This window comes from Pongo pygmaeus, chromosome 4 (assembly GCF_028885625.2).
Source record: "Pongo pygmaeus isolate AG05252 chromosome 4, NHGRI_mPonPyg2-v2.0_pri, whole genome shotgun sequence".
Lineage (NCBI taxonomy): Eukaryota > Metazoa > Chordata > Mammalia > Primates > Hominidae > Pongo > Pongo pygmaeus.
The window spans coordinates 91,106,970-91,132,290 of record NC_072377.2 but is presented as its reverse complement, the minus strand read 5'-3'; the positions used below and the strand labels follow the sequence as shown (position 1 = coordinate 91,132,290).

At 32.9% G+C, this 25,321-nt stretch overlaps 1 protein-coding gene across 3 annotated transcripts in view; it reads right to left on the bottom strand.

Annotated features, from left to right (window-relative positions):
- The window catches only part of RASA1 (RAS p21 protein activator 1), a 123,839-nt gene that overhangs the window by 36,665 nt on the left and 61,853 nt on the right, over positions 1-25,321 (bottom strand). For 2 of the 3 annotated variants that reach the window (XM_054489776.2, XM_054489779.2), the window contains exons 2-9: positions 24,187-24,339; positions 23,042-23,177; positions 22,377-22,447; positions 17,636-17,753; positions 14,430-14,461; positions 8,996-9,048; positions 6,361-6,511; positions 2,511-2,589 (exon numbers count right to left, since the gene is read on the bottom strand). In XM_054489776.2, the coding sequence (XP_054345751.1) occupies positions 2,511-2,589; positions 6,361-6,511; positions 8,996-9,048; positions 14,430-14,461; positions 17,636-17,753; positions 22,377-22,447; positions 23,042-23,177; positions 24,187-24,339 (793 nt within the window). Of the gene's footprint in view, positions 1-2,510; positions 2,590-6,360; positions 6,512-8,995; positions 9,049-14,429; positions 14,462-17,635; positions 17,754-22,376; positions 22,448-23,037; positions 23,178-24,186; positions 24,340-25,321 lie in introns of all 3 variants that reach the window. The other variant, XM_054489777.2, reaches the window with a different exon arrangement.

Here is a 25,321-nt window from a genome sequence, read left to right as displayed (position 1 = left end):
ATGATGAATCCTTTCCAAAGGGTTTTCAATGTACCTTGCCCAGATCCATAAGAGTCACTACTTTTTGCAAACATAACATTATGAAATTATTTCTTAACTAAGGATTTGAAAGTCAAAATTACTCCTTGATCCATGGGCTGCAGAATATAAGCTGTGTTAGTTGGCATGAAAACAACAATCTCCTTGTACATCTCTGTCTGAGCTCTTGATTGTAGAGTTGCATTGTCAGTGATCAGTAACATTTTGAAAGGAATTGTTTGTTCTGAGCACTACGTTTCAACAGTGGCTTTAAAATATTCAGTAAACCATGCTGTAAAGAGATGGGCTATCATGCAGGCTTTGTAGTTCCATTGACAGAGCACAGGCACAGTAGATTTGGCAAAATTCTGATGCTCCTAGGATTTTCAGAATAGTCAATGATTAATTGGTTTCAACCTAAAGTCACCAGCTGCATTAGCCCCTGAAAAGAGAGTCAGTCAGCCTGACCTTTGAAGCTTCGAAGCCAAGCATTAACTCTTGCCATGAAAGTCCTAGATAATATTTTCAGATAGAAGGATGTCTTCTTTACACTGAAAATCTGTTGTTTCTTCAACACTTATCTTCTGGATAACTTGCTAGTTATCTTCTGGAAAACTAGCTAGATGTTCTGGGTAACTTGCTACAGTTTCTTTGCTTCACCTTACACTTTTATGTTATGGAGATAGCATCTTTCCTTGAATCTTATGAATCAATCTCTGCTAGCTTCCAACTTTTCTTCTGGAGCTTCCTCACCTCTATCAGCCTTCACAGAATAGAAGAGAGTTAGAACCTTGCTTTGGATAGGCTTTGGCTTAAGGGAATGTTATCCCTGGTTTAATCTTCAATCCAGACCACTCAAATTTTCTCTATATCAGCAATAAGGGTGTTTCACTTTATTAATCATTCATGTGTTCAATGGAGTAGCACTTTCAATTTCCTTCAACAACTCTTCCTTTGCATTCACAACTTTGCTGTTTGGTGCAAGAGACCTAGCTTTCAGCCTATTTTGGCTTTCACCATGCCTCCCTAGGCTTAATCATTTCTAGCTTTTGACTTAATGTGAGAGACATGTGACTTTTCCTTTCACTTGACCATTTAGAGGCCACTGTAGGATTATTAATTGGCCCAATTTTAATAGTGTTGTGTCTGCAGAAATAGGAAGGCCCAAGGACAGGAAGAGAAACAGAACCAGCCAGTCAATGAAGCAGTCAGAACATACACTACATTTATTAAGCTTGCAGTCTTCTTCAGATGTAGTTCATGGCACCCCAAAACAATTGCAACAGTAACATTAAAGATCACTGATCACAGATCAACATAACATATAATAGTGAAAAAGTTTGAAACATTTTAAGAATTACCAAAATGTGACACTAAGACACATATGAGCACATGCTTTGGAAAAACAGTAGCAATAGACGTCCTTGTTGCCACAAACCTTCAATTTGTAAAAAAAACTATCTTTGAAACATAATAAGGCAATGCACAATAAAATGAGGTGTGCCTGTATGTTAAAATGTGACAAGATTATGATGATTCTTGAATTTATATTTAGCTTCAGATTAATGATTCCTCACCCCCCACCCCGCCCCCCACCAATTAACTGCAATAAGTAGTAGCTATAGCCATGTGAAATGAACTTGTTAGGAGGAAACATCAAGAAAGTAGGCACACTACAAATCACTGTACAATTGCAGCTGGGTACCCAAAACCCTTAATAATCCTTTATGTCCCTAGAATAACAGTACCTCCATTTTCCACTTAGGAAAATTATTAATCCGTCTTTTGAAGCACCTTTTTCTAACCCCTGTTATACCATTTCCCTACCACACACTTCAGAAAGTGCAATGAGGAAGAAACAGAAGCTAATCACCCTAAGCGTTAATCAACTAATATTTAACAGGCGCTCTTGCTCAAGGCCAATCTTTCCTTTTATGTTCTAGATTCTATTCATTTTTGTCTAGGACCCTATCTGTAAGACACTGCCACCACCCATCTCCCCATACAACATCACTCTCCTCTTTACTACTATACAGTTTTTACTCAGAGTATACAGACATTCTCAAATTCTCTCACTGTAAAACTACAGGCAAATAAACAAAGAAAAAGTGTAAACCATTTTTTGCTCTAATCCTCTTCTATCAGTATTTTTTATTTCCTTTTATTACTCCCCAGGCTTTAATAAGCTGGCTGTGGTTAATCCCTGCTGTCTCTACTTTTGCCTCCAAAAAACTCACTCCTGGACCTACTGCAACTTACCTTCCTCCACGACTGCTTCTAATCTCAAAAAGCCACTAGGTTGTTCCTGATTACCTAAAATCAACATAGATAAAAACTAAAAGATTCTTACAGTTTACTTTCTAAAAAATCTAAATAATCTGTAGTTTTAAGTTGTATCCAATTTGAATTGTACAAATGTGTGCAAAAACATACCACCAAAATGCATTTTAAAATAAAATGCTAATTATTGCAATATGAAATGCAACACTGACCTGCATTGGTACAGGTTCCTTAAGATAATATCCTTCAACAATCTGTTCTTTTCGATAGTGATCTATGATGTCCCCAATGCTGTTAAAATAAAAATTTCTAATATTAATCTGTCTCATAAAAATGCAAAATCTTTAAAAATATGTGTAAACTTTCTTACCAAGGATTATCTAATTAGCAAATTTTTTTCAAAGCACATAACACAAATACATTAATAGAATAAATGATCATAACATTCATATTATTTTAGAAAAACCAGAATGTTCTTAATATAGATTTACAGGCCAGAATACATGGCCCAGATTCTGATTTTCCATACCCATCAAGTGGGCAGCCAGGTCAACAATACCATATTCAAAGAGTCACCATAAATGAGGAAATGATTAAAAGTCTACCTTTTTTTTCACCCCCAAGAGTACATATGAGATACTAAGAATGAAGAATTCACAGAAACATGGCATTTATTTAAGAAGCAGAGTTCAGGTAAATTAAGAATTTTTATTATCACATTTACACATACTGGTTTTATATCAGAAACAGGTCATAAAACACATGAAAAGCAGGCAAAAAGAAGAAAAAAAACCCCCAGCTAATCTTACATGTAGGATTATCACTATAGGGAGAAAAGCTTATTATTTTGATTAAAAGTGTTACAAATTGGGAAATATTGGGAAAATATTACAAAAAAATAAAATGACATACTGTATTTTAATATAAATTTTAGTGAACCACATATATTTTTAAATATAAAGTTGTTTCTCTATAATCAATAAGATCATTCTATTGTCCTGAATACGGAAATCTTGGAATTTTAAATCTTCCTTTAATATACTGGACAAATGGGAACTTTTGAGCCACCTAGGAAACACTTCTCCAGACAGATTTTGTTTAACCTACTATATATATATAATTAGAATATGTGTGTGTGTGTATCTTCAAGTATGTTATCTTCCCTATACTACAAAGTTAATTTAAAACAAATATAATAATGTTAAAAACCAAAACAAAAGGACCTGAAAAGTTAACTAGTAGTGTATGAATGAACTTAATACCAGAAGCAGCATTTAACACAAGCCACAGAGGGGTGTGGTGAAAATGAGATAAATAAAAGCATTATTAAAAGAACAAGCAAGGTTTTATGTTTTTAATAAAAAATCTAATACCATATAAATCCAAAATTGTTAAAAGAAAAATGAAAATCAGAAAATATATTTGAAGATAGCTAGATTCCACTAAAGAGATGACTATGTGTTTTAAAGCAAAAAGCACCAAATCTATGAAAATCAGTAAACATTGAAGGTTTTTGGGTTCAGTCACTGTAAAATACAATCAATCCACTGTAGCACCTCAATGTTACAATATAATTGTTTTCCATAAACTGAGAGAACAGGAAACCATGGGGAAGTACAATTCAGATTGTCCAGGAGCAAATTTAAAAGTGTGGGGCAACCAATCAGATAGGTTTTTACCAATGAGCTAGACTTAAGAGTTTTTTCAAAAATTACTCTTCCATTTATACTCTACCCAGAAACACCAAAATAAACCAGAATTTTCTAGACATTCATGTAAGTTCCAGCCATGAAATCAGACAGATTTACATCTCAGAAAACTAAAACATATTCAATGTAAACTTACTTTTGAAATAAGTGTGAGTTTCTAGAGACACTGTGTTCTGTACTTTAATTTTTGCAATGCATTTAGCACATAAAACCATGTGCACTCTTCTTCTTGAAGTCTAGATAAATGTTAATATTGTCTCCTCAAGGTCTAGCCAAAATCCATTGTCTTCCTTCTCACCCCCCACTGAACTCTCATCTACTGATTCCCATGCATTTATATATCCCCTGAATTTATCACAGTCTGCATACCATACTTTCTTTTCTAATAAACCTGAGCACTAATAATGAAGAAACTTTATCTTTTTCTTTAATGTATTTACACAGGATTTGTACAGTATATTTCACAAAGCAGATAAGTCGATAAATGGCTGCTGAATTAAATTTGCTATTAAATGCCTCTTCTGCTTTTTTTAAAAAAAAACTCTGAATATAGGAACATTAAAGTTATGTCTTAACAGTTTCTAAATGAAAGACATAACTACTATCCCTCTTTATCAAGGTCTCATGTTTAGTTAATGGGGAGATGGGACAGCAGAGTATGGCTGTGTTTGATAGATTTATTGAAAAATCTTTCTTTATACATTTATATCTAACAATAAACAATAAGCACAAAGATTTATCTTCCTAGGAATTATTTCTGACATTACTGACATTAATGCTGAAATGAAGTATATATTTCCAAAACAATTACAAAATCCTTAATTTTCACAGCACCTGATTCACATAATTTGGGGCTTTTTAAAAAAGTTTAATGTTAAAACTAGAAACAATAAGATGAATTTATAAACAAATTCACAGGGAAGAAAAATTATAAAAATCAAAGTTCTGGGGGAATGGTCAAGGCCACTAAATTAACATATATTTAACTTTTTTTTTTTAATCCTCATTTTGAAAACATAATATTGCAATAATTTGGACAGAAATCTACTTAAAATACTTCTTTTTTCATGTTCCATCATGGTGTTCAGCAACAAAAAGCGACCACCTTTACATGTTTTACCGACTGCCTCCAGTATGTAGGAAGAATTTCCAGTTTTGTGTGATGTATCATAAGGAAGTTTAAGTTAGTAACAAAACGAACTTCAAAAAAATAAATTCATGTAAATTATTTTATCTTTAAAAAGGATCTCAATATGGACATTTATTCAGTTAAGAAGATGATATGTTTTCAATGCATTATTTTGTATGTTCTAAATCTCCAGAAAACTGGAATTGGGAAAAATTACATTCTTAAAGAGCTCAAATTGCAGCTAGCTGTATTTTCAGTAAGGACATCTAGAACTCAGATTGTCATGTAGAAAGTACTCAAGCAACCTGTATATGAGGTAGGCAAAAGGGTACAGCTGCCTAGACTCACATCTTACATTTGATGTCTTTTAACAGTCAACTGAGCTTCCAGCAATCAACTAGAACTTGTTTTTGTTTTCTGTTTTTTTTTTTCAGATAAACAAGCTACAGAATCTCTATTCACTCAAATGTCTAGTTTGACAAATTCTAATTTGGATAGAGAATGCTGCTGTGGTACTGAGGGGTTAAACTAGGCAAATACAAGCATTTTAGAACAAGATTATGCCAGCCTCTGAAATAGGAAATAGAGAGTTATTAGGTATAGGAAAACCTTTATGTTCACAAATGAAGATTATTTTCTATTTGACAGAAAAATTGCTGACATTCTATCATACTGGTTTCTTCTATTAACTTATTTTCCTAATCAAGTAACTATAATTCATTCTGAGTTTTGGGACAAACAATGAGTTTACTTTGAAAGTGAGAAGTAAAAACCAACAATCACATATAAGAAATGTCAACTTGAGAACAACTCAGTTACATGATAACATCTGTATAATAAGTCTCAGGTATCTTTAGAAACTTTTTTTTTCCTACTAAAGTATCTCACTGATAAAATAATGTTGATATATTTTCTTTTCCTAAGATATTTTGCTCCTCCTACAGATAACACATGAATTTAGTAAATTTGTTGCAAATAGCTTATGTCTAATTTTTAAAATCACAAAAATTGTTTGGAAGGAAACAAAGTATAAGTTACTAATTTGTATTCATATTTGACACTGTCTAAAGAATTCTTGGGCATGACTACTATGAAATTATATTGAAGGTCTTATAATTTTTAGAAGTTAGAAACTTTTATATAATTTTGACTCTGAATACTATATTATCAAGATTTCAACTATTTTTGCCAAAAGTAAAAGATAGCTAAAAAATTATGATTTACCTGTTATAATACCGGCCTCCCATCATAAACTGATTGTTTGGCGTTGGACATATTTTAAATCGCTGAATATTTTCATTGGTCCGGAAATAAAGTGAATAATCACCAGGAGTATTATCTGAGGGCCTCACAAGAAAACTGCAGACTTGACCAACTGTAAAAATTAAGCTGTTAGTTTTTCCCTAATTATCAAATAAAAAAGAAAAGATGTTAAGTAGTATTATTACAAAGTGCATTCAAAGTCATAAACATATGTAAATTTTCACCAGGAACTTGTTTTTTTTTAAGATAATTTCTTTCAAATTTTCCAGTTTATGATTCACAACCATCCACATTGCTTGTCTGCTATCTCTCTGGTGTATCTTACCAGCTTTAATACATAAAAATAGACAGCAGAAATTTTGCAGCAGTAACTTCTGGTCAGTAATATCTACACCTGTCATAATTTGGAAGGAACCTAAGCACAGTTAGGGAATACTGGCTAAAACTGCTAAATTCTGTATGTAAATCTTCGTAATAAGAAGATTCTAAAAAGTGAAGACCAGTTTGCTTAAGAATACTCTGTGCTTAATCAATGTTCTCAATTAATCATTAAGCAGTAATGACTGTGCCAGGCACAGTGGCACATGCATATAATCCCAGCTATTCAGGAGGATCACTTGAGCCCAGGAGTTTGATACCAGCCTGGACAACACGGCAAGATCCTGCATCTTAAAAAAAAAAAAAATTAAAAAGTAATGACTGTAATAAAATAGTACCAAAAGCTTTTTATAAAGGTAAATTCAAAACAACTGAAATATGTGTATACATTATCAAAATCAATACACATACACTATATTTTATTCAATAGGTATGCTCCTGAAAGGAATTATAGAAGCAAATTATCATATATTAAATATGACATATTAACTTTAGAGAAGTATTTCTGATATCTTTGACTGGCAGTGACTCATAATACTTAGATGCTCTGCCTTTTCTCCATTTAAGTCCAAATGATCCAGAAAAGATCAGGACTTGATTGTTTTTAGGAAAGCACACTGAATGCTTAGATTGTAAGATATAATTTGAGGGGTAAATTACTAATAGTTCCAATCATCCAGTCAAGGCACTTATGAAGTAACTTCATGTTCAGTAAAAAGAAAAAAATAAATCTCCTTAAACTGAATCTTCAAGGCTTAATACATAAGTAAACATAAAAATTACAGAAATTGATTGTATAATATGGGCTAAAATGAAAGTGTTTCTAAGTTGATACAACAACTCTTAGTGACAAGAATCCAAGATACTCTCTAAATTTCTTCTAGAATATGATAGGAATTTCATGCAAGACTGTGCATGCAAGTGCTTATTGGTACTTCTCAGGAGAGAATATCCCACCAGATCCTCAAAAGAGCACATGACACAAAGAAAATGCAAACTAATGTATTAAGGAAATTAAGTTTAGCTCCTTTTCAACCTTGTATGCCTTAAAACAAAAGTACCTCAAGTACTTGGTGGTTCACGTTCCAAAAAAGAAACATATCCAAAATTCAATAAATTCACTAAACTACGTATTTTTGGTTCCACACTGAAATAGCTGACAGAATGTCATTTTGGTGTAAAATTTCTTCTCTATTACTATCATATAGCATTATCATAATCTTTTTTAACTTATTTTTTGAACCTACTTAACCTACATCTTCACAATAAAATTGAGTACTTCAAAAACTATCTCAAATCTTTCAAAAGAATAAAGTATTAATTTAGAATGCAATGCTTTATGGATTAAAACAATTCAGATTACCTCTTTAATTAGTGTTATCACCACAAGAATCTATTTCACCAAATACAGAAACTATTGAATAGTCAACATTTTTGAAGAACTGAAACTTTTAAATTACATACTAAAGCTTAAACTTGTCTGAAATCTTTATAAGATGTGGTTTGCCGAAGAAATGCTTGGTATTTAAATTAATTCAGCCTTAAATATTTAGTAAGAATAAACAATGACAGGATGGTTAAAACCACAATACAAGTCAATTTTTACTTTGTATTTATAAGCATAAGAGTTTTGGGAAATGTTAAAATTAATACATAATAAAGCTCAATCATATAATTCCACAAGTATACAAAGATAAACACAAGAATGTCTGCTATAGCTGAACACCAAAAGAATAAAAACTATACAATATCGTTCTACTGAAGACTAGTTAATTATGGTATTTATATAATGAAAAGTTTAAATCCATAAAAGAGAGTAATGAAAATTTTTATCTGCAGATACAGAATCATCTCCCAATATATATCTAACATGAAAAAAGTGTGTTGCCTGTTCCTGTCTGTGTATGTGTAGGGGTGAGAAAGATTCACAGAGACACAGAAAACTTCTAGAAACATATGGGAAAAAAAAACTGTCAGTGTTACTTCTGAGGAAGTTGACAGGGGCCTGGGGGTAAAAGAAAAACACACTTGACTAAATTTTATAACACATGTATGTTTAAAATACAAATAAAAACACCAGCTTCTTAGTACTGGACACGAAATTATAACATGCATAAACAGTAACTGAATGCTAAAGGCAAAGCACATGATAAATGGTTTGTTCACTTTTTTATTCTCTTTAAATAGACATTAGAAAAGCAAGTAAATAAGTAAGTACCTGTCATTAGTAAATTATAAGCTTCCTGTTTGGAAATCTTCCCATGGAACCATCTTAAAAAGAGAATAAATTAGATATATAAGTAAAGTCCTTTTTGCTGTTATCATATGATCAAAATTAAACAACCAATATAGTAAGTTTAATTCAAAGTGATAAAATAAATGCAATTAATCAAATCATGTCATTCTTATTACATTTTAATACATTTTATATACATATTATATTTAATTTCAACAAAATGTAGTAAAACTAGAAACTATCAAATATAAACTACAATTTTCATTACCAATACAAAAATGGCAACAATTTTTAATCCTGATAATAACAGACTGTTACAGGTCTTTTTTTTCTTTTTATGGGGTAAGGGGAAGGAGGAGTAGTACAGATAGAGCCTACTCCAGAACTTCCCTGAGAAAATTAATGAATTCATTTCTGAATTTTCCTATAACATCTGATAAATTCTCTCTTCAAATAAAATCAAGATATTGACTCTTACTTTGCTGAAAGTCAGAATATAAGATTGAATGATAAGAATGAGTGGATACCACCATCGAGAACTGAAAGAAAAGAAGGACTTAGTGTTCCCAACTCTATTTGAGCTAACAGCCTATCAAACTAGGTTGCTATGTATTTAATATTCTGTATTCTTAAATTAAGCCTTTAGAAATTATTATAAAAGGCATCATAGTCAAGACATAGAGCATACAATAACCTAAGTATTTAAATTTTACCTTCAAATAAAATGATATATCTGATTTAAAAAGTAATTACTAGTCATCAAAGTACATAAAATCACCTCTTATTTACCTGAAGGCCTATTATCTATCTTGCTGATTAACACATCTTAATGCCAGGCTGACAATTCCCGATCACTTATCTACTACTCTGTGGGATCTTCTTAGGGTCTACAAGTATTTTTAATAATAAAGACCAAGCTGGAAAGTAAACATACGACTAAAATATATAAGTGCTCGAAAGTCCAATGTGACAGGTTAAGAGGTCATTCACATTGTTTTAAATGATCCATACAATTATTACTGGTGAAGTATGAAAATATAACTGAATTTTTAAATTTTCACATGAATGAAAAGGTAAACTTTTCTTTAACACCATTCCAAGCATTAACTCACTAATTCAGATCTCCTGGTGTTCCCTGTGTAAATTGTGAATAATATAAAGCAATAATACAACAACTAAAACAGTTCAGACTACAAGTAGTGAGGTTCTATACTGCATTCAAGTATAGGCTAAATGACCACTTACTACAAATGCTAGAGCAGGATTTTTATATTCTGGAGGAGAGTCAACTACATGACCTGACCTCCAAGGCTAATCCTCTACTTCTACAGTTTGAAAAAAATTCAAAAAAAGAAGGGTAAAAAAATGATAGGGTTTACAGATGAACAAGATTATTTAGCATAAGCACAGTCTGAAGCCAAAGTGGCAATATCTCTTTCTAAAGAGTTTTCATTTCATTTTTCAGACATTTATTCCCATATAAAATTTATATATTTCAACCACATGGTTTGCAACAGTGATAAAAAGATGAGTCCCTGCTCTTATGAAGTTCCCACTCCTAGGCCAGGCGTGGGAACTGGGATCACACCTGTAATCCCAGTACTTTCGGAGGCCAAGGCAGGAGGATCTCTTGAGCCCAAGAGTCCAAGACCAGCCTGGGCAACATAGTGAGACCCTATCTAACTATAGAAACAATGTAGAAACTATAATAAGCACAGTGATAGGTATTGCCGAAGGCATTCTGGGAATAACAGAGAAAGGTACCAATACTGTTGAGTGTGTAGAGAGGAAAATAAAGGAAGATTTTCTAGGGGGAAGTGATGAATGAGCTAAGTATGAATGGAAGAATTCTGGCCTAGGAAGCAGCTTGCGCAAAGGTATAAAGAAAAATAGCTAGGAGCAATGGCTCACACCTGTAATCCCAACACTTTGGAAGGCCAAGGTGGGAGGATCATTTGAGGCCAGGAGTTTGAGACCAGTCTGGGCAGCATAGTAAGACCTCATCTTTACAAAAAAAAAAAAAAAAAAAAAAAATTACAACATTTGCCAGGTGTGGTGGTACACACCTGTAGTCTCAGCTACTCAGGAGGCTCAGGCAGGAGGATCACTTGAGCCCAGGAGTTTGAGGTGAACTATGATAGCGCTACTGCACTCCGGCTTGGGCAATGGCAAGAACCTATCTCTAAAACAATAAAGAAAAAAGTATTATGCATTTGAAGACCTACATGCTGGAGATTAGGAAACTAGTGATGATAAGTACTAGGAACAGTAAAGGACAAAATAACCAGATAACAGATCATTTTTTAGGCTCTGCTAAGGTAAAGGTGGAGAATCAGTATAAGATTCAATTTTTTAATTTTTATTTTTTCTGTTTTTATGGGTAATGTATACAACTATTTTGTTTATTTTTATGGGGTACCAGTGATGTTTTGATACAAGCATATAATGTTTAATGATCAAGTCAGGATAAATGGGGTATCCATCACCTCAAGCACATATAATCATTTCTTTGTATTAGGCATATTCAAATTCCACTCTTTTAGTTATTTCTAAATATCCAGTAAATTAGATCTTATTCATTCTATCTAGATGTATTTTTGTACCTATTAATCAGCCATATTGTAACCCCTCTTCCCTGCTACCCTTCCCACCTTTTGGTAACCATCATTCTACTATCTATCTCCCTGAGTTCAATTTTCTAATATTTTGCACTCATATGAGTGAGAACACATGGTATTTGTCTTTCTGTGCCTGGCTTATTTCACTTAACATGGTATTTGCCAGTTCCATTCATGTTGCTGTGAACGACAGGATTTCATTCTTGTTTATGGCTGAATAGTATTCCATTGTGTGTATGTACTATATTTTCTTTATCCATTCATCCACTGATGAACACTTAGGTTGATTAAACATCTCGGCTATTGTGAATGGTGCTGAAACATAGGAGTGCAGCTGTCTCTTTGATACACTGATTTCCTTTCTTTTGGATATATACCCAGCAGTGGGATTGCCGGATCATATGGTAGCTTTATTTTTAATTTTTTGAAGAACTTCCATGCTGTGCTCTATAGTAACTGCACTCATTTACATTCCCACCAACAGGGTACAAGGGTTCCCTTTTCTCCACATCCTCACCAGCATACATTATAGCCTATCTTTTGGATAAAAGCCATTATAACTGGGGTGAAATGAAAATCTCATTGTAGTTCTGATTTGCATTTATCTGGTGATTAGTAATGAATGGTGAGCATTTTTTCATAGACCTGCTGGCAATTAAGGATTTTAAGTGAAAATGTGATTCAATCTAGATAGATTATTCCAGCTACTGGATAAAAGGATTTGATGAGGCTAAAGAGTCAAGGGAGATCAACTTGGAGGTTACTGCTATATCAAATCCTGGCAGGAGATTTAAAAAGGCCTGAACTAGAATGTAGTTATTTAAGATTTGAGAAGGCAGTAAACATTTAAGAAATACTTTAGGAGATAAAATCATCAGGACTTGGTGCCTATATCATGTAAATAGGGAGCTGGAAAGAAATTCAACCAAAGTTATACCATCTATTTAATCTCAAAGGTTACTTGTAGATGTTACTGAGGACACTTTAAAGAATTTAAAGTACTGCCACAGTCCCTATATTAGGAAATTAAAGGGAACAAACATACACATAAAATAAACCAACAATGCAAATTTAAGTTATGCTAAATACTAATTAAGAAATTACATAAAGTTAAGAAAAATGTAAGAATGACAATGCTATCAGATAAAAAGACTTCCGAGTGAAAGTGGGATTTATATTTTATACTATGAGAAAATTGATGTAGCTTTAAATGTTTACTGGCATTTAACCTACATTTTTAAATTTAAAATTCCATTGCTATTATCTAAAATAAAAAAACCTAGATTTATGGTCTTTTTTTGAAAATCAGAAGGATCTAACAACACTAGACTCACATTCCTACACATATCAACTAGACAACTAGACAGAGTGATTACCTTACAATAGGCAAACACTTTCTAGTTTTCTACTTCCCACAGTTTTCCCTAACACCATGAGTGAATATTAGTTGCCATTTATTACCACACGTACAGTGTTGTTTTTTGATAGTAGGGACATAGTTCCATGTACCTTGATCTCTAGCAAAGAGGGAAAATAAGAAAGACCAAGATTATTGTGTCTAAAGAAAACTGGGAATATATATACTTGACCCGCTTCACTTGCTTACATTGTCTGTCTGATTCTTCCAAGCATTAATTAGAATTTGCAACTCCTAGCCAGGCACAGTGGCTCATGCCTGTAATTCCAGCACTTTGGGAGGCCGAGGCTGGTAGATTACTTGAGTTCAGGAGTTCAAGACAAGCCTAGCCAACATGGCAAAACCGCATCTCTACTAAAGGTACAATAATCAGCCTAGCGTGGTGGTGTGCGCCAGTGGTCCCAGCTACTCAGGAGGCTGAGGCAGAGAATCGTTTGAATCCAGGAGGCAGGGGTTGCAGTGAGCAGAGATCGTGCCATTGCACTCCAGCCTGGGCAACAGAGCAAGACTCTGTCTCAAAAAAAGAAAAAAAAAAAGAAAAAATAACAAAAAAAAGAATTTGAAACTCCTGATATAGGTAGAGAGGAGACTTCAAACTAATACAAACAGCAGGGTACAGTCTCACTAATGGAGTCTATTTTGTAGCTACAAGAAACAATAAAAATGAACTCAGAATATATCTTACATATTCCATTTACAAAAGGGTGAAGCATTAAACAAGGTGACTGCAAATGGAGTAGTCAGTTGAATGTTTTTATATTCTAATGGTTAGAAAACAGAAAAAGCAAACACTTGAGGCAAGCCTCAAGTTCCATCCCTAAATGCTGAAAGATAAGAAAAAAATGTTGTACTGAAAAGATATTAGGAGATGAATAGTCTATTAAAATGTGAGTAAGAGAGAATTGGGATTAATGGTTCAGATCTTCAAAAGAAAACTTACATATACATAAAATCAGTCTGAAGATTATGAAAAAAAAAAGACCTTGCTGAATTTTATTAAAATTGTGAAGAACCGTTATTTTGGGGGGATAAAAGATATGGCTATAAAACAAGAAATACTATTAATAACCAAGAAATACTATGAATAATTTTAAAATGTGCCGAATTGTGACATTCATAATGTTATAAATGTAGTGTTTATTCAAAGTCTTCAGTGTGGTGATAAGAAGAGTTATATTTAGTTATCAGCTACCTTTTATTTAAAAATAAGACTTTATCACTAGATCCTTAAGAAAATATTTAGAAATCAGTTCCCTAAGCCAAATTTAAAAGTTAAGTCAGTCCAAAAACTTAAAAAAAAATTTTTTTGGCCAAAGTTTTCCAATTAGTAAATTTACAATATAGATTTATTTTTTCATTTTAATAATTAACACAAACTCACATTTTTCCTTCATGTGGATCTTCTTCCCGGCCCTAAAGGGAAGACATTAAGACAGTATTTTATATAATTAACTATTAATCTACTTTTATTAAAATTCATGAAAATCATATCTTCAAACATATCCCCACACTATCCTTATTTATATGTATATAAAAAAAGATGTTTCTGTTCAGTAAATACCTTTCAATACCTCTCTTAATCTTTTCTTGTTGCCATTACCCTAACTCAGGCCCTCTTATCGACTTTTCTTAAACAACAGCCCAACTAATATAATTATGTCCTACTCCACCACTCTAATCTGGATACATCAGTTTCAACAGCAGCTTTGCCCTACATTAAGAAAAACCAAACAAAAAAAAAACACCTCCCTACTGCCTACAAATTTCTTGTTCTGCAACTGAAGTCATTTACCACAGGACTCAAGTCTACATTTCCTGTCTCATACTACCAATTGTTTTTTGGTTCCTATACCATGGTCACACATAACTTCCTATTTGCCAATCTCCCACCACTGTAGCGTGTACTTTTTGTTCTTAGAATGTACTTTCCACTTTTTGCTTTCTACTTGTTAGATAAATACCTAACCAATCTGGGAAGGAACTATCTCAAATGCTACCTCTTCAGTAAGACATTCTGAGCCCGTAAAAAGTGAACATCAACTTCTACTTTGAATACAAAAGACATCCCCCTTTTACCATGTTTTGAACTTTATTTTATTCTATATTCCTCTGATTTAAGATACAATAGTGTTACTCATTCCACTATTATGGAGAAAAATGGTCTAACTACATATGGATTTACTTCCTCACAATTTGGTCCTCACTCATTAAATATCTAATCAAACTAAAATTACACACTCACTGAATGCTACTATATCCAAGGGAGTAGGCTAAAAAAAAAAAAAAAAAAACTATAAAAATGATAGCACTATCATTGTGTCACTGCCCAAAAGGAGTTAATCTCTTGTAGAAGAGGTTTACACAATAAATTAATTTTAGACAGTGTAACAGAATGCAGAATTAACAAGGTGCTATGGAAATACAGAAGGAAACAATTTTGCCTAAGAGACTCCAGAAAGGCATAAATCCTCTGTGAAACAGGGATGACATATGAACTGAGCGGATAAAGATGAATCAAATTTTACAAGGCAAACTATCAGGGCAGGAATGTCAAGGAAGAGGGAAAACTATAAACATAGGAACATTCATTTACTCAACAAACATTTACTGAATGCCTACTAATGCCAGATACTATTCTAGGCAATGGTAATACACCAGTGAATCAGAGACAAAAATCCCTCCCCTCAGAGAGCATACATTCTAGAGTTAATACATAAAGTATAAATGTGTCTGGGGAACTGTAATTAGAATTTTAGAAGGAGAAATTCCTTAAATCTAACCACTAACTGAATGCCCGAAACATCTTCACAGACTAGACAATGTCCAAATGGTTGTTCAATCTACAAGGAATTCACTACCCTCTAATAAAGCCCATCATGAAAGTTATTCTACATATTGGAGTGAAAATTGTTTATAACTGACGTGGAATTATTCCACTATTAATTTATAATGTTACTATAGTCATTTTTAGCAACCACATCACATTATTCACTCATACTGAGTTGCTAACTTTTTCCTTGATCCCTTGTACTGATGTGAGGTCATGTCTCCTTATTCTAGTTTGGGTTGTTATTATTATTTTTCTGTATACATTGAGTAATTTTCACTTTTCTTTAAAGTTTATCTTGTTAAATTTGATCCAGAATTCCAAGAGCTCAAGAAAAGTTCAACTATAGTGCAATTCCTTTAAGTAATCAGGATGGGGAAGATGGTGGTACATCAAGGAGAGGGAAACCCAAACTAAAAGTTGTAACTAACAAATTTTATAGGAAAGCTATCATAGTAAGATGCTTCAGTACGAATACCGTTTGCCTATATGGAATAAATATCTCTTTTACTGTAGAATACAGAATACTAATCTAGGAATTAGGAGTCCTAATCCTAGCTCTTTCACTAAATAACTATATGACTATGAGTATGGACTGTATTACACCATTTCCTCAACTTTTTCCTCCTCTACTCAGTATGTTTTACTTCTATGGATCAAGATTCGGTTGCCAGAATAGGCAGGTAAGAGAATTAATAGGAAAAAACAATATTCTCCACTGCAGTCTTCCAAGAGCAATACTATTCAGAATATTATCAGGTCTGTGGCATAATTTAAAAACAGTAGCTCTGAAGGCTGTAAAAGACAACAGAAAGCCACTCCATCTCGCTAGAAAAATCTAAAAGGAAAGGGACAATTCCAAAGTTATAATGTATAATATATTTGATACTGAGTATTGTCTCTGAAATATAAAAGCCGTTCAAATGCTGACCTGTTATTAAAAATGCACCTGGTAATTGATATCATATGATAACGTATTATATGATGGAAACAAAAACAAGGACGAGATTCAAAATGTAGAACCATGTGATAATATATGTATAATATAAATGAATTCTTCCAAGTTTACTGGAAAATTATACATATATTTGAAAGGTAATCTAAAACCAAACATGTGTAACCAGTTGAGGTTTCATGATCAGATTGATATAACTTCATTTATGAGGAAGAAAAAGACGGCAAAAAAAAGAATAAAAATAAGCACAAATAGGCTGAGCATGGTGGCTCATGCCTGTCATCCCAGCACTTTGGGAGGCTAAGGCGGGTGGAACACTTGAGGTCAGGCATTTGAGACCAGCCTGGCCAACATGGTAAAACCCCGTCTCTACTTAAAAATATATATATATATATAAATTAGCTGGGCATGGTGGCGCATGTCTGTAATCCCAGCTAGCTGGGTGGCTGAGGCACAAGAAATGCTTGAACCTGGGAGGTGGAAGTTGCAGTGAGCCGAGATTGCACCACTGCACTCTAGCCTGGGTAACAGACCAAGACTCTGTCTCAAAAGAAAGCAGAAATGTTAATATATTTTTAATTCATAGAAACTCATACAAGCTTTCTGAATATTGGCAGCTATGTATTATAATATGCTAGCTTGATTATGTTCCATACTAACAAACAGCACTTATAATTCTTGTACTTATCAATTAAGTTCTTTTATAAAAGAAATGTATTCATAGCTGCTTTCTCTGATTATGGACAAGATCCAAATTTATAAAATATTTAGAATCTAGAATTGAGAAGAAAAGAACAAAACTTACCACCTCTTCTACTAGGTCTTCAACAATAAGGCCTTGTTCATCTGTTCTTAAATTTGTAACCCACATCCATCCATCTTCTAATTCATTATGAACAATGAACATATCTCCTTTTAAGAAACTGAAAATAGAAATTTTAAAGTTGTTAAATTTAAAAATTTTAAATACAGAGATTAGAATAGTCATATACCACAAAATAGGATAGGGATAGTATTATATTGAAAAATGCAAGGAATTAGAGTCAAACACCCTAAATTTGTATCCTATTTCTGGCATTATCTACATGTCGATTCCTGAAAATAATAAATAATCTGAATTTTAATTACCTCATGAGTAAAATGGGTTTGATAATAGTATCCACACTAACTATATCACTGAATTATTGTTAGATTCAAATTACAACTTCTGTTAACAGAAACTGATTATACATATATTGAAGGTTTTGGGGTGTAACTACAAGAAAACTGAATTGAAAAACTTATGTTTCAATGTTATTACTCTTTCAGATGCAGGGTAGATATAAAATCAAAACACAAAATAAATATAATTAACACATTATACATACATAAGATATAGAGTTACTTCAGAAAATGTTTATTTTAGATAAGCATAATGCAGATGCTTATGTCAGTTAACATTTTTCTTATAAAAAAACTAGGGCTTGTTTAATTCACCCAGATACCCATCATCCAATGGGTACAGCATTCTTTCTCTGAAAGTGGTAGGTACCAAGGGATATATTATGAGAAAGGAATGTATGTTTTTTTCTGTTACCAATTTAAGAGTACAGAGATGCATATACGACTTAGTTTCCTTTTACTGAAACCTAGATGTTTTCAACCTCCACACAATTACGGAAACAACAAGTTTCTGATGTATTTCATCAATATAAAACCATTAGTAATTCTTGAATTTGTGCTTTCAGGCTTAAAAGAATGTGTCTGAACACAAAGTTTCCAGATTTGTTGGATGGTACCATTAACCCTGTATCTATAACTGTATTTGTCTTTTTTTCAGCAATTTTCCTTTCAGTCTTAATATTCACAAACCAAAATCTATTAAGTAAATTTAAGTAAATCTCTTCTCCTATACTTGAAAGCTTTAACTGCTTTCTCTATGCTATCTCAAGCTTCATCGTATCTTGGACAATGTTTCAGACAACAGAACTTGTATTATACAACATTTAATTCAATATTTGAATAATCATAGAATATTGTATTCTATCTTGATTCTACAATCCCTCTTAATCATGGCCAATATTTCACTAGCTGAATGGCAGCAGACATTACCACTTAACCAATTAAACTATTCCTTTCTAGAACTACCTAAATAAGCACATTAAAGAAAATCATTATGAGTAAAAGGAGGGTGCACGTGAACTGGTAAATTTCATTTCTTAGTTAAAAGTAGTCATAAGAGATATTTCTAATTTCAAGTTTCATTGTTGTTGCTATACCAACTTTTCATGGTGCAAAAACCAAAAAAATGTTTTAAATAAGCTTGTTAGTAGTAATACAATCTAATCATAACTCATTCTGTATTATTTTGTGTTATCCCCCCTAAAACAGGCTAAAGTGCTTTATTAAATCATTAATTTTTAAGGTATTTTTATTTTAAAATTCACAGGTATGCATAAACTTTTTAAAAGACTCATATATCCAAATTTATATCATCAAAGTATTATTTAAATTCCCATCTTCCTAGATCAGCTATTTTGTTTTTTCTTTTTGGTCTCCCAGGACCTCTTTACACTCTTAAAGATGACATCCTAAATGGCTTTTATTTATATGGATATCTACTGATATTTACCATATTCAAATTTAAAACAAATGTTTTAAAATATTCACTAATTCCTTTAAAAATAGTTCATCAAAAATATGAAAAAGATACTTTTACAAATTTAGTGAGAATATCACTATTTTATAATTTTGCAAATCTCTTAATGCCTGGCTTAACTGAAAACTGCTGAAGTCCCATATCTGCTTCTGCATTAAATTTGCTGCTATATGATTTTTTTGCTTAAAGCATATGAAGAAAATCTGGCTTCACCTAAGAATGTAGTTGTGAAAAGGATAAGTATTTTAATAGCCTTTTCAGATAATTATAGATATTCTATGAAATTACACCAAAAACTCAACGAGTGGTACTTTCTTGAAGGTTAGTTGTAATATGGAATCTGAAACTATTTATCAGTGAACTTTCTTTATGCATTCCAATAACATCTATTGGTCTATCTTGCACTTTAAATGAATATTTTACCCATGCATAATTTTGTAACAACATGCATTGACCTTTTAGAAAATATTAGTTCACTGAGCTATCTATATCTTCTAGTTGTTAACACATTATACACTATCAAAACCTCTCATTCTTGGCCAGCCACGATGGCTCATGCCTGCAATCCCAGCACTTTGGGAGGCGAAGGCGGGCAGATCACCCGAGGTCAGTAGTTCAAGACTACCCTGGCCAACATGGTGAAACCCCATCTCTACCAAAAATATCAAAATTAGCCAGGCGTGGTGGCAGACGCCCATAGTTCCAGCTACCCAGGGGGCTGAGGCAGGAGAATCGCTTGAACCCAGGTGGCGGAGGTTGCAGTGACCCAAGATGGCACCATTGCACTCCAGCCTGGGTGACAAGAGCAAAACTGTCACACACACACAAAAAAAACAACTCATTCTTTATTATCACCACCTATCTCATCAGAAAAGTCATTATTTCAGAAGCTGTCAAACTCTTGATGGCCAATACAGAATGTCTAAAATTCAAATTTTTACTCGAAACTCAAATTTTGTCATTGGCAACAAACACTAAGTTTTCTCCCTTGAAATAATAGACTCACTTTGTTCTTCTTCAAAAAATGTCAAACATTCTCTCAAGTGAAAATGGTGTGCACAAAAGTAACAGCTAAGCCAGGTGCAGTGGCTCAAGCCTATAATTCCAGCACTTTGGGAGGCCAAGGCGGGCAGATCACTTGAGGTCAGGAGTTCGAGACTGGCCTGGCCAACATGGCAAAACCCCATCTCTAATAAATTACAAAAATTAGCTGGACTTGGTGACACACGCCTGTAATTCCAGCTGCTCAGAAGACCGAGGCATAGAATCCCTGAACCCAGGAGGTAGTGACTGCAGTGAGGCAAGATCGTGCCACTGCACTCCAGCCTGGGTAACAGAGCAAGACTCTGTCTCAAAAAAAAAAAGAAAAAGGAACAAACTAGTTCAGCTCTCAACTCACTGCTTTTCCTCATGACACTGATAAGTGTTTTATACATACTTCCCATTTCATCATACAGATTAAAGTTGTGTGGTCACAGGTTGAAATTTAATAAATATTTTTTACTCCCTCATCAACAACACTCTTAAATGAAACTGTCTTTAACTCCAAGTGTGTAACAGTGAAGAATACAGTACACTTTTGTGCCACAGCCTTGATTTCTATTAAGGCACCGGCAGTTTTACCATCCATTGCTTTTGTACCATCATTGTAAAATTTACAGTGAAAAAGGCAAGTTGTGTCTTAATATGTTATGAAAATAATCTGATCTCATGGACTGTGATGGCTAATTTTATGTGTCAACTTGGCAGGGCCGTAGGGTTCCCAGATTAAACACTATATTTCTGGGTTTCTCTGTGAGGGTGTTTCTGGATGAGATTAGCATTTGAATCAGAGGACAGTATCCTGCCATCCCCAATGTGAGTGGGAATCATCCAATTCACTGAGGGTCTAAACAGAACAAAAAATGGAGGAGGAAGAAATTCTTCCCTTTTTGCTGCCTTACTGGTTGAGCTGGGACATCTCATCTCATCTTCTCCTGCCCTCAGACTATGATTTACACCATAGGCTCCCCTGGTTCTCAGGTCTTCAGATGTAGATTGAATTATACCACTGGCTTTCTTGGGTTTTCAGATTGCAGACAGCCGATTGTGGGTCTTTACTGTCTCCATCTATCATTGTGTAAACCAACTCTCCATAAAAAATCTCCTCTAGAGAACACTGACTAATACATGAACCTTCTAAATGGATCTCAAAGATCCCCATAGTTACATGAAACACACTTTGAGAACTGCTGTCCTAAATGATCCCACTAAAAATTTTTTAAAATTACCTAAATTCATAAATTTGTAATTCATCACTGTTCTTCCTTAATATATGCATTTTTTCCTTTGTCATTTATAGGCCTTTCCAGTTTACATTACAAATAAAAATGTGTCAATAAGAATTAAATGAGAGAATTAATGGTAAGAAACAAAGTTTCCACTAGAAAATTAAATAGCTTATAGAAAGACATAGATAATTTGATTATCAAATTATATAATTATATAGAAATAAAACCACAAACTAACATGTTACATAGTTCTATAACATTCCTAAGGTTTAAAATTAGTCACCCATTACATAAAGTAGAAGCTTATCCTTTATAGCTGTGGCATAAATGTCACATGGTAACAAAAATTTACATAGGATATAGATTGAAACAGAACTCTCCTTACTTTGTGAGAGACAGTGGAATAAAACCTAATTATTTCTCCTATCATATTCACTGAGGCCACCCTGATCCAAAACCACAGTCTGAACAAATAAGCCAACCCAGAGGTACAAGACCAACAGACCCAATATCAAAAGCTCTTTCACCTTGCTGTATGCCATTTCTTCAAATTTCAAAAGCTTCCTAGTCCAAGAGTAATAAATCTTCGAAGTCTAGCTCTTTCAAATGCCTATACATGAGAACAGATTATAAAATACCTTATTTCATCAGTGTCTGGTACTTTTGTGTAAGGTAGAATAGCTCGTACACGCCTTCTATCTTCTACTGGCTAGAAACCATAAAAAAAAAGATTTAAAAAGATAGTCTTTTTATCTTAAAGTCAAAAGAGGTATATCCACATATATACCATGGGATCATTCAAATAAATTTTTACTTGGACTATAAATACTCAGTGCCCAGAAAGGCTTTTTTGTTGTTCTTGTTTTTATGGAAATTATATTTTAAATACAAGCAGTATGCTTTTATAAGGTAATATGAATGATCATTTCATTTTAAATATACTACATGAAACACATACATTAACCTTTCATTGATGATACACAAGGCATTTCAGAATCTTGCAGCAAAGTCAGGGTTAGTACTATGAAATCAGTAATTTGTTCTCATACATTCAGAAATATTTGTTAGACTATCACCATACAGAATTTTCTTTTAATCTGGTTACTTAAATACAAAATTATTGAAAAATATTTTTTTTTTCAAAGAAGTTGTCCATTTTGTTCTGACATTATAACCCGAATTAAAATTTAATACAACAAATACTTCTTGAATTATAATAAACATAAGAAACTGAGCAATAGCTAAAACCATTATTGTACTGAAAAAATAAAGTTTTGAAAGACATTTTATTCATTTTACTTGCCTCTGGTGGTGCAACTGGGTAAAGTAATTTTTCTCCTTTAAGCAAACAAGAAACATGACTGTAATAACCTATTAGGTCTGACAGTGAAGAAAAACGTCTTCCACCAATGTAGTAATCTCCACACATAGCAATAATCCTATTTGAACAGGAAAAAATACAATATAAAAAAATCTTTACAGCCAATTTTAAAGATTAAGTTTTATAAAGAAATTATAAATCCATAACTTCCATACTCTTTTCCTTGTAACTATATCCTTATACTAAAATACCACTTATTAGTATCTTCATCACAGCAAATTATTTGGGGCTATTTCTCTTACATATATATACATGCATTTGATGTGAAATACGTATCAGGCTTATAAACCTCAATTACAGAATTCCATCAAATATTTGAAAACTCACCCTCAGACACCTCTTCTCACTTTCCATATTTAAGGCTGAATTAACAATTTTAGTAAGTTTTCTCTGGCTAAAAGGAGCTCACGGATCTCTTGAAATATTTACACAAAGTACAGTAATAATTTCACATACTACATGTGGTATCATGGTACTACTGAACCTTATTTTAAAATCTAAAAACCAAGGGTACACAAACATTTTATCATTTAACACTACATGCATTAGATGATTTTTTTCAATTTCTTCTATAAAAATTAAATAGAATACAATATGGGTAAATATGTTTATATATACAGAATATTTGTACTTGAAAATTTATATGCCTGTTTCACTGAAGTGCATGTCTGCAAAGAGTTTTAGAATAGTGAAGCTAAAATAAAGGACACAAAATTTGAGTTTTAAACAGGGTTTCCTACACTTTTTGTTATTCTGCAGTCTAAAAGTATACAATTCCTTTATTTTAGCCTTACCACTCAAAGTTTATTTGTAATTCTTTATACTTTAAAAGCTATAAATATATTTGAGGATCAGCACAGTAATGCCCAACAATATTGTTTTTAAACAAAAAATGTAAACATTCAAAAGAATCTCTCTAAATCACTGATTAAATCATTTGACTGAAAACAAGCTTCCTTCTCTATTATTTGTTACTGAGTCATTCACCTTTATTATACAGGTATATTTATGAATATTATATCAAAATAGCTACATCATTTGGCTTCATAATAGGAATAAAGACTTACCTAAAATGGTTGACAACATTCATCTGGCTAAGAAATGAAAGTACAAAGGACCCTGGCCTCCGATCACTCTCTCTTATAAGATAACTGCCAGACTTCCCTGCCTGCCTGAGGCGTTCTTCTGCTATCGTTCTGTCAAGTTTTCCGTGATACCACCTAGGGGAAAAAGAGAGAAGATATTACAATATAAATAGCAAGTGTAAAATTTCTATTGATACTTGAAAAACATACTACTAGAGGTTTTAAATGCCTACATGTAACTTAAAACATTTACATTTTACTCTGAACCAGTTATTCCAATTTTAACTCAATTTAACCTGAGTCTCTCAAAAAATACTCATTTACTTGGTCTTTAATTTGTTCTAACAGCTCAGTCCTAGTCATCTCATATATAAACCTCTTCCATTTCTACCCATCTCCCTACTTCCAGGATTGCCTGCTATTCAAAATATAAACACTACTGCAACCAAATCCTTACTTAGAAAAATAAAAGATAGACAAATGGAAATAATTAATTTACTACCTCGATCTTATACTGAGGAACCATGACTTCACAAGGCACATGGAACCTATGAGAATATAAAATGTTTTATTCCATTTAGTGTTTGTGCTCTGCGACAGGAAAACAGAATTACACTGTCTAAAGGATGCTATTTTAATTTCCTGTTTGAACGTGAAGCTGATTAATCCCTTTGGCTCTAAGATAACCTACTCCATGACTATACATTTTACATTTGCACTCAACTTTCCAAATTTATGTAACAAACATGTGGGGGAATAAATAGCACCTTTGTCCCTTCACCCTTCTTGCTCTCTGTTTAACTGTATTCTACCTACATACTATCAAATGATCTACTTAAGAAACTGGCTGTAACTCTAGCATACCAAGTATGCCTATAAAAGCCTCATGGACTGATATAAACAGAAACATGCTTAGAAATATACTAGAGGCATCATACAAGCATGGTAACAAATCTCCAAAGTAACTGCTATAAAATATTTTTACATTTGATAGTTTAGCCAAACTCATCCTTAGATACTTACAGCCTAATTTGAAACATTCAGAGAAAAACAATAAACATTCATATTACATTGATATATTCAATTATGTAACATAATACAGTACTTCAGCTTTACC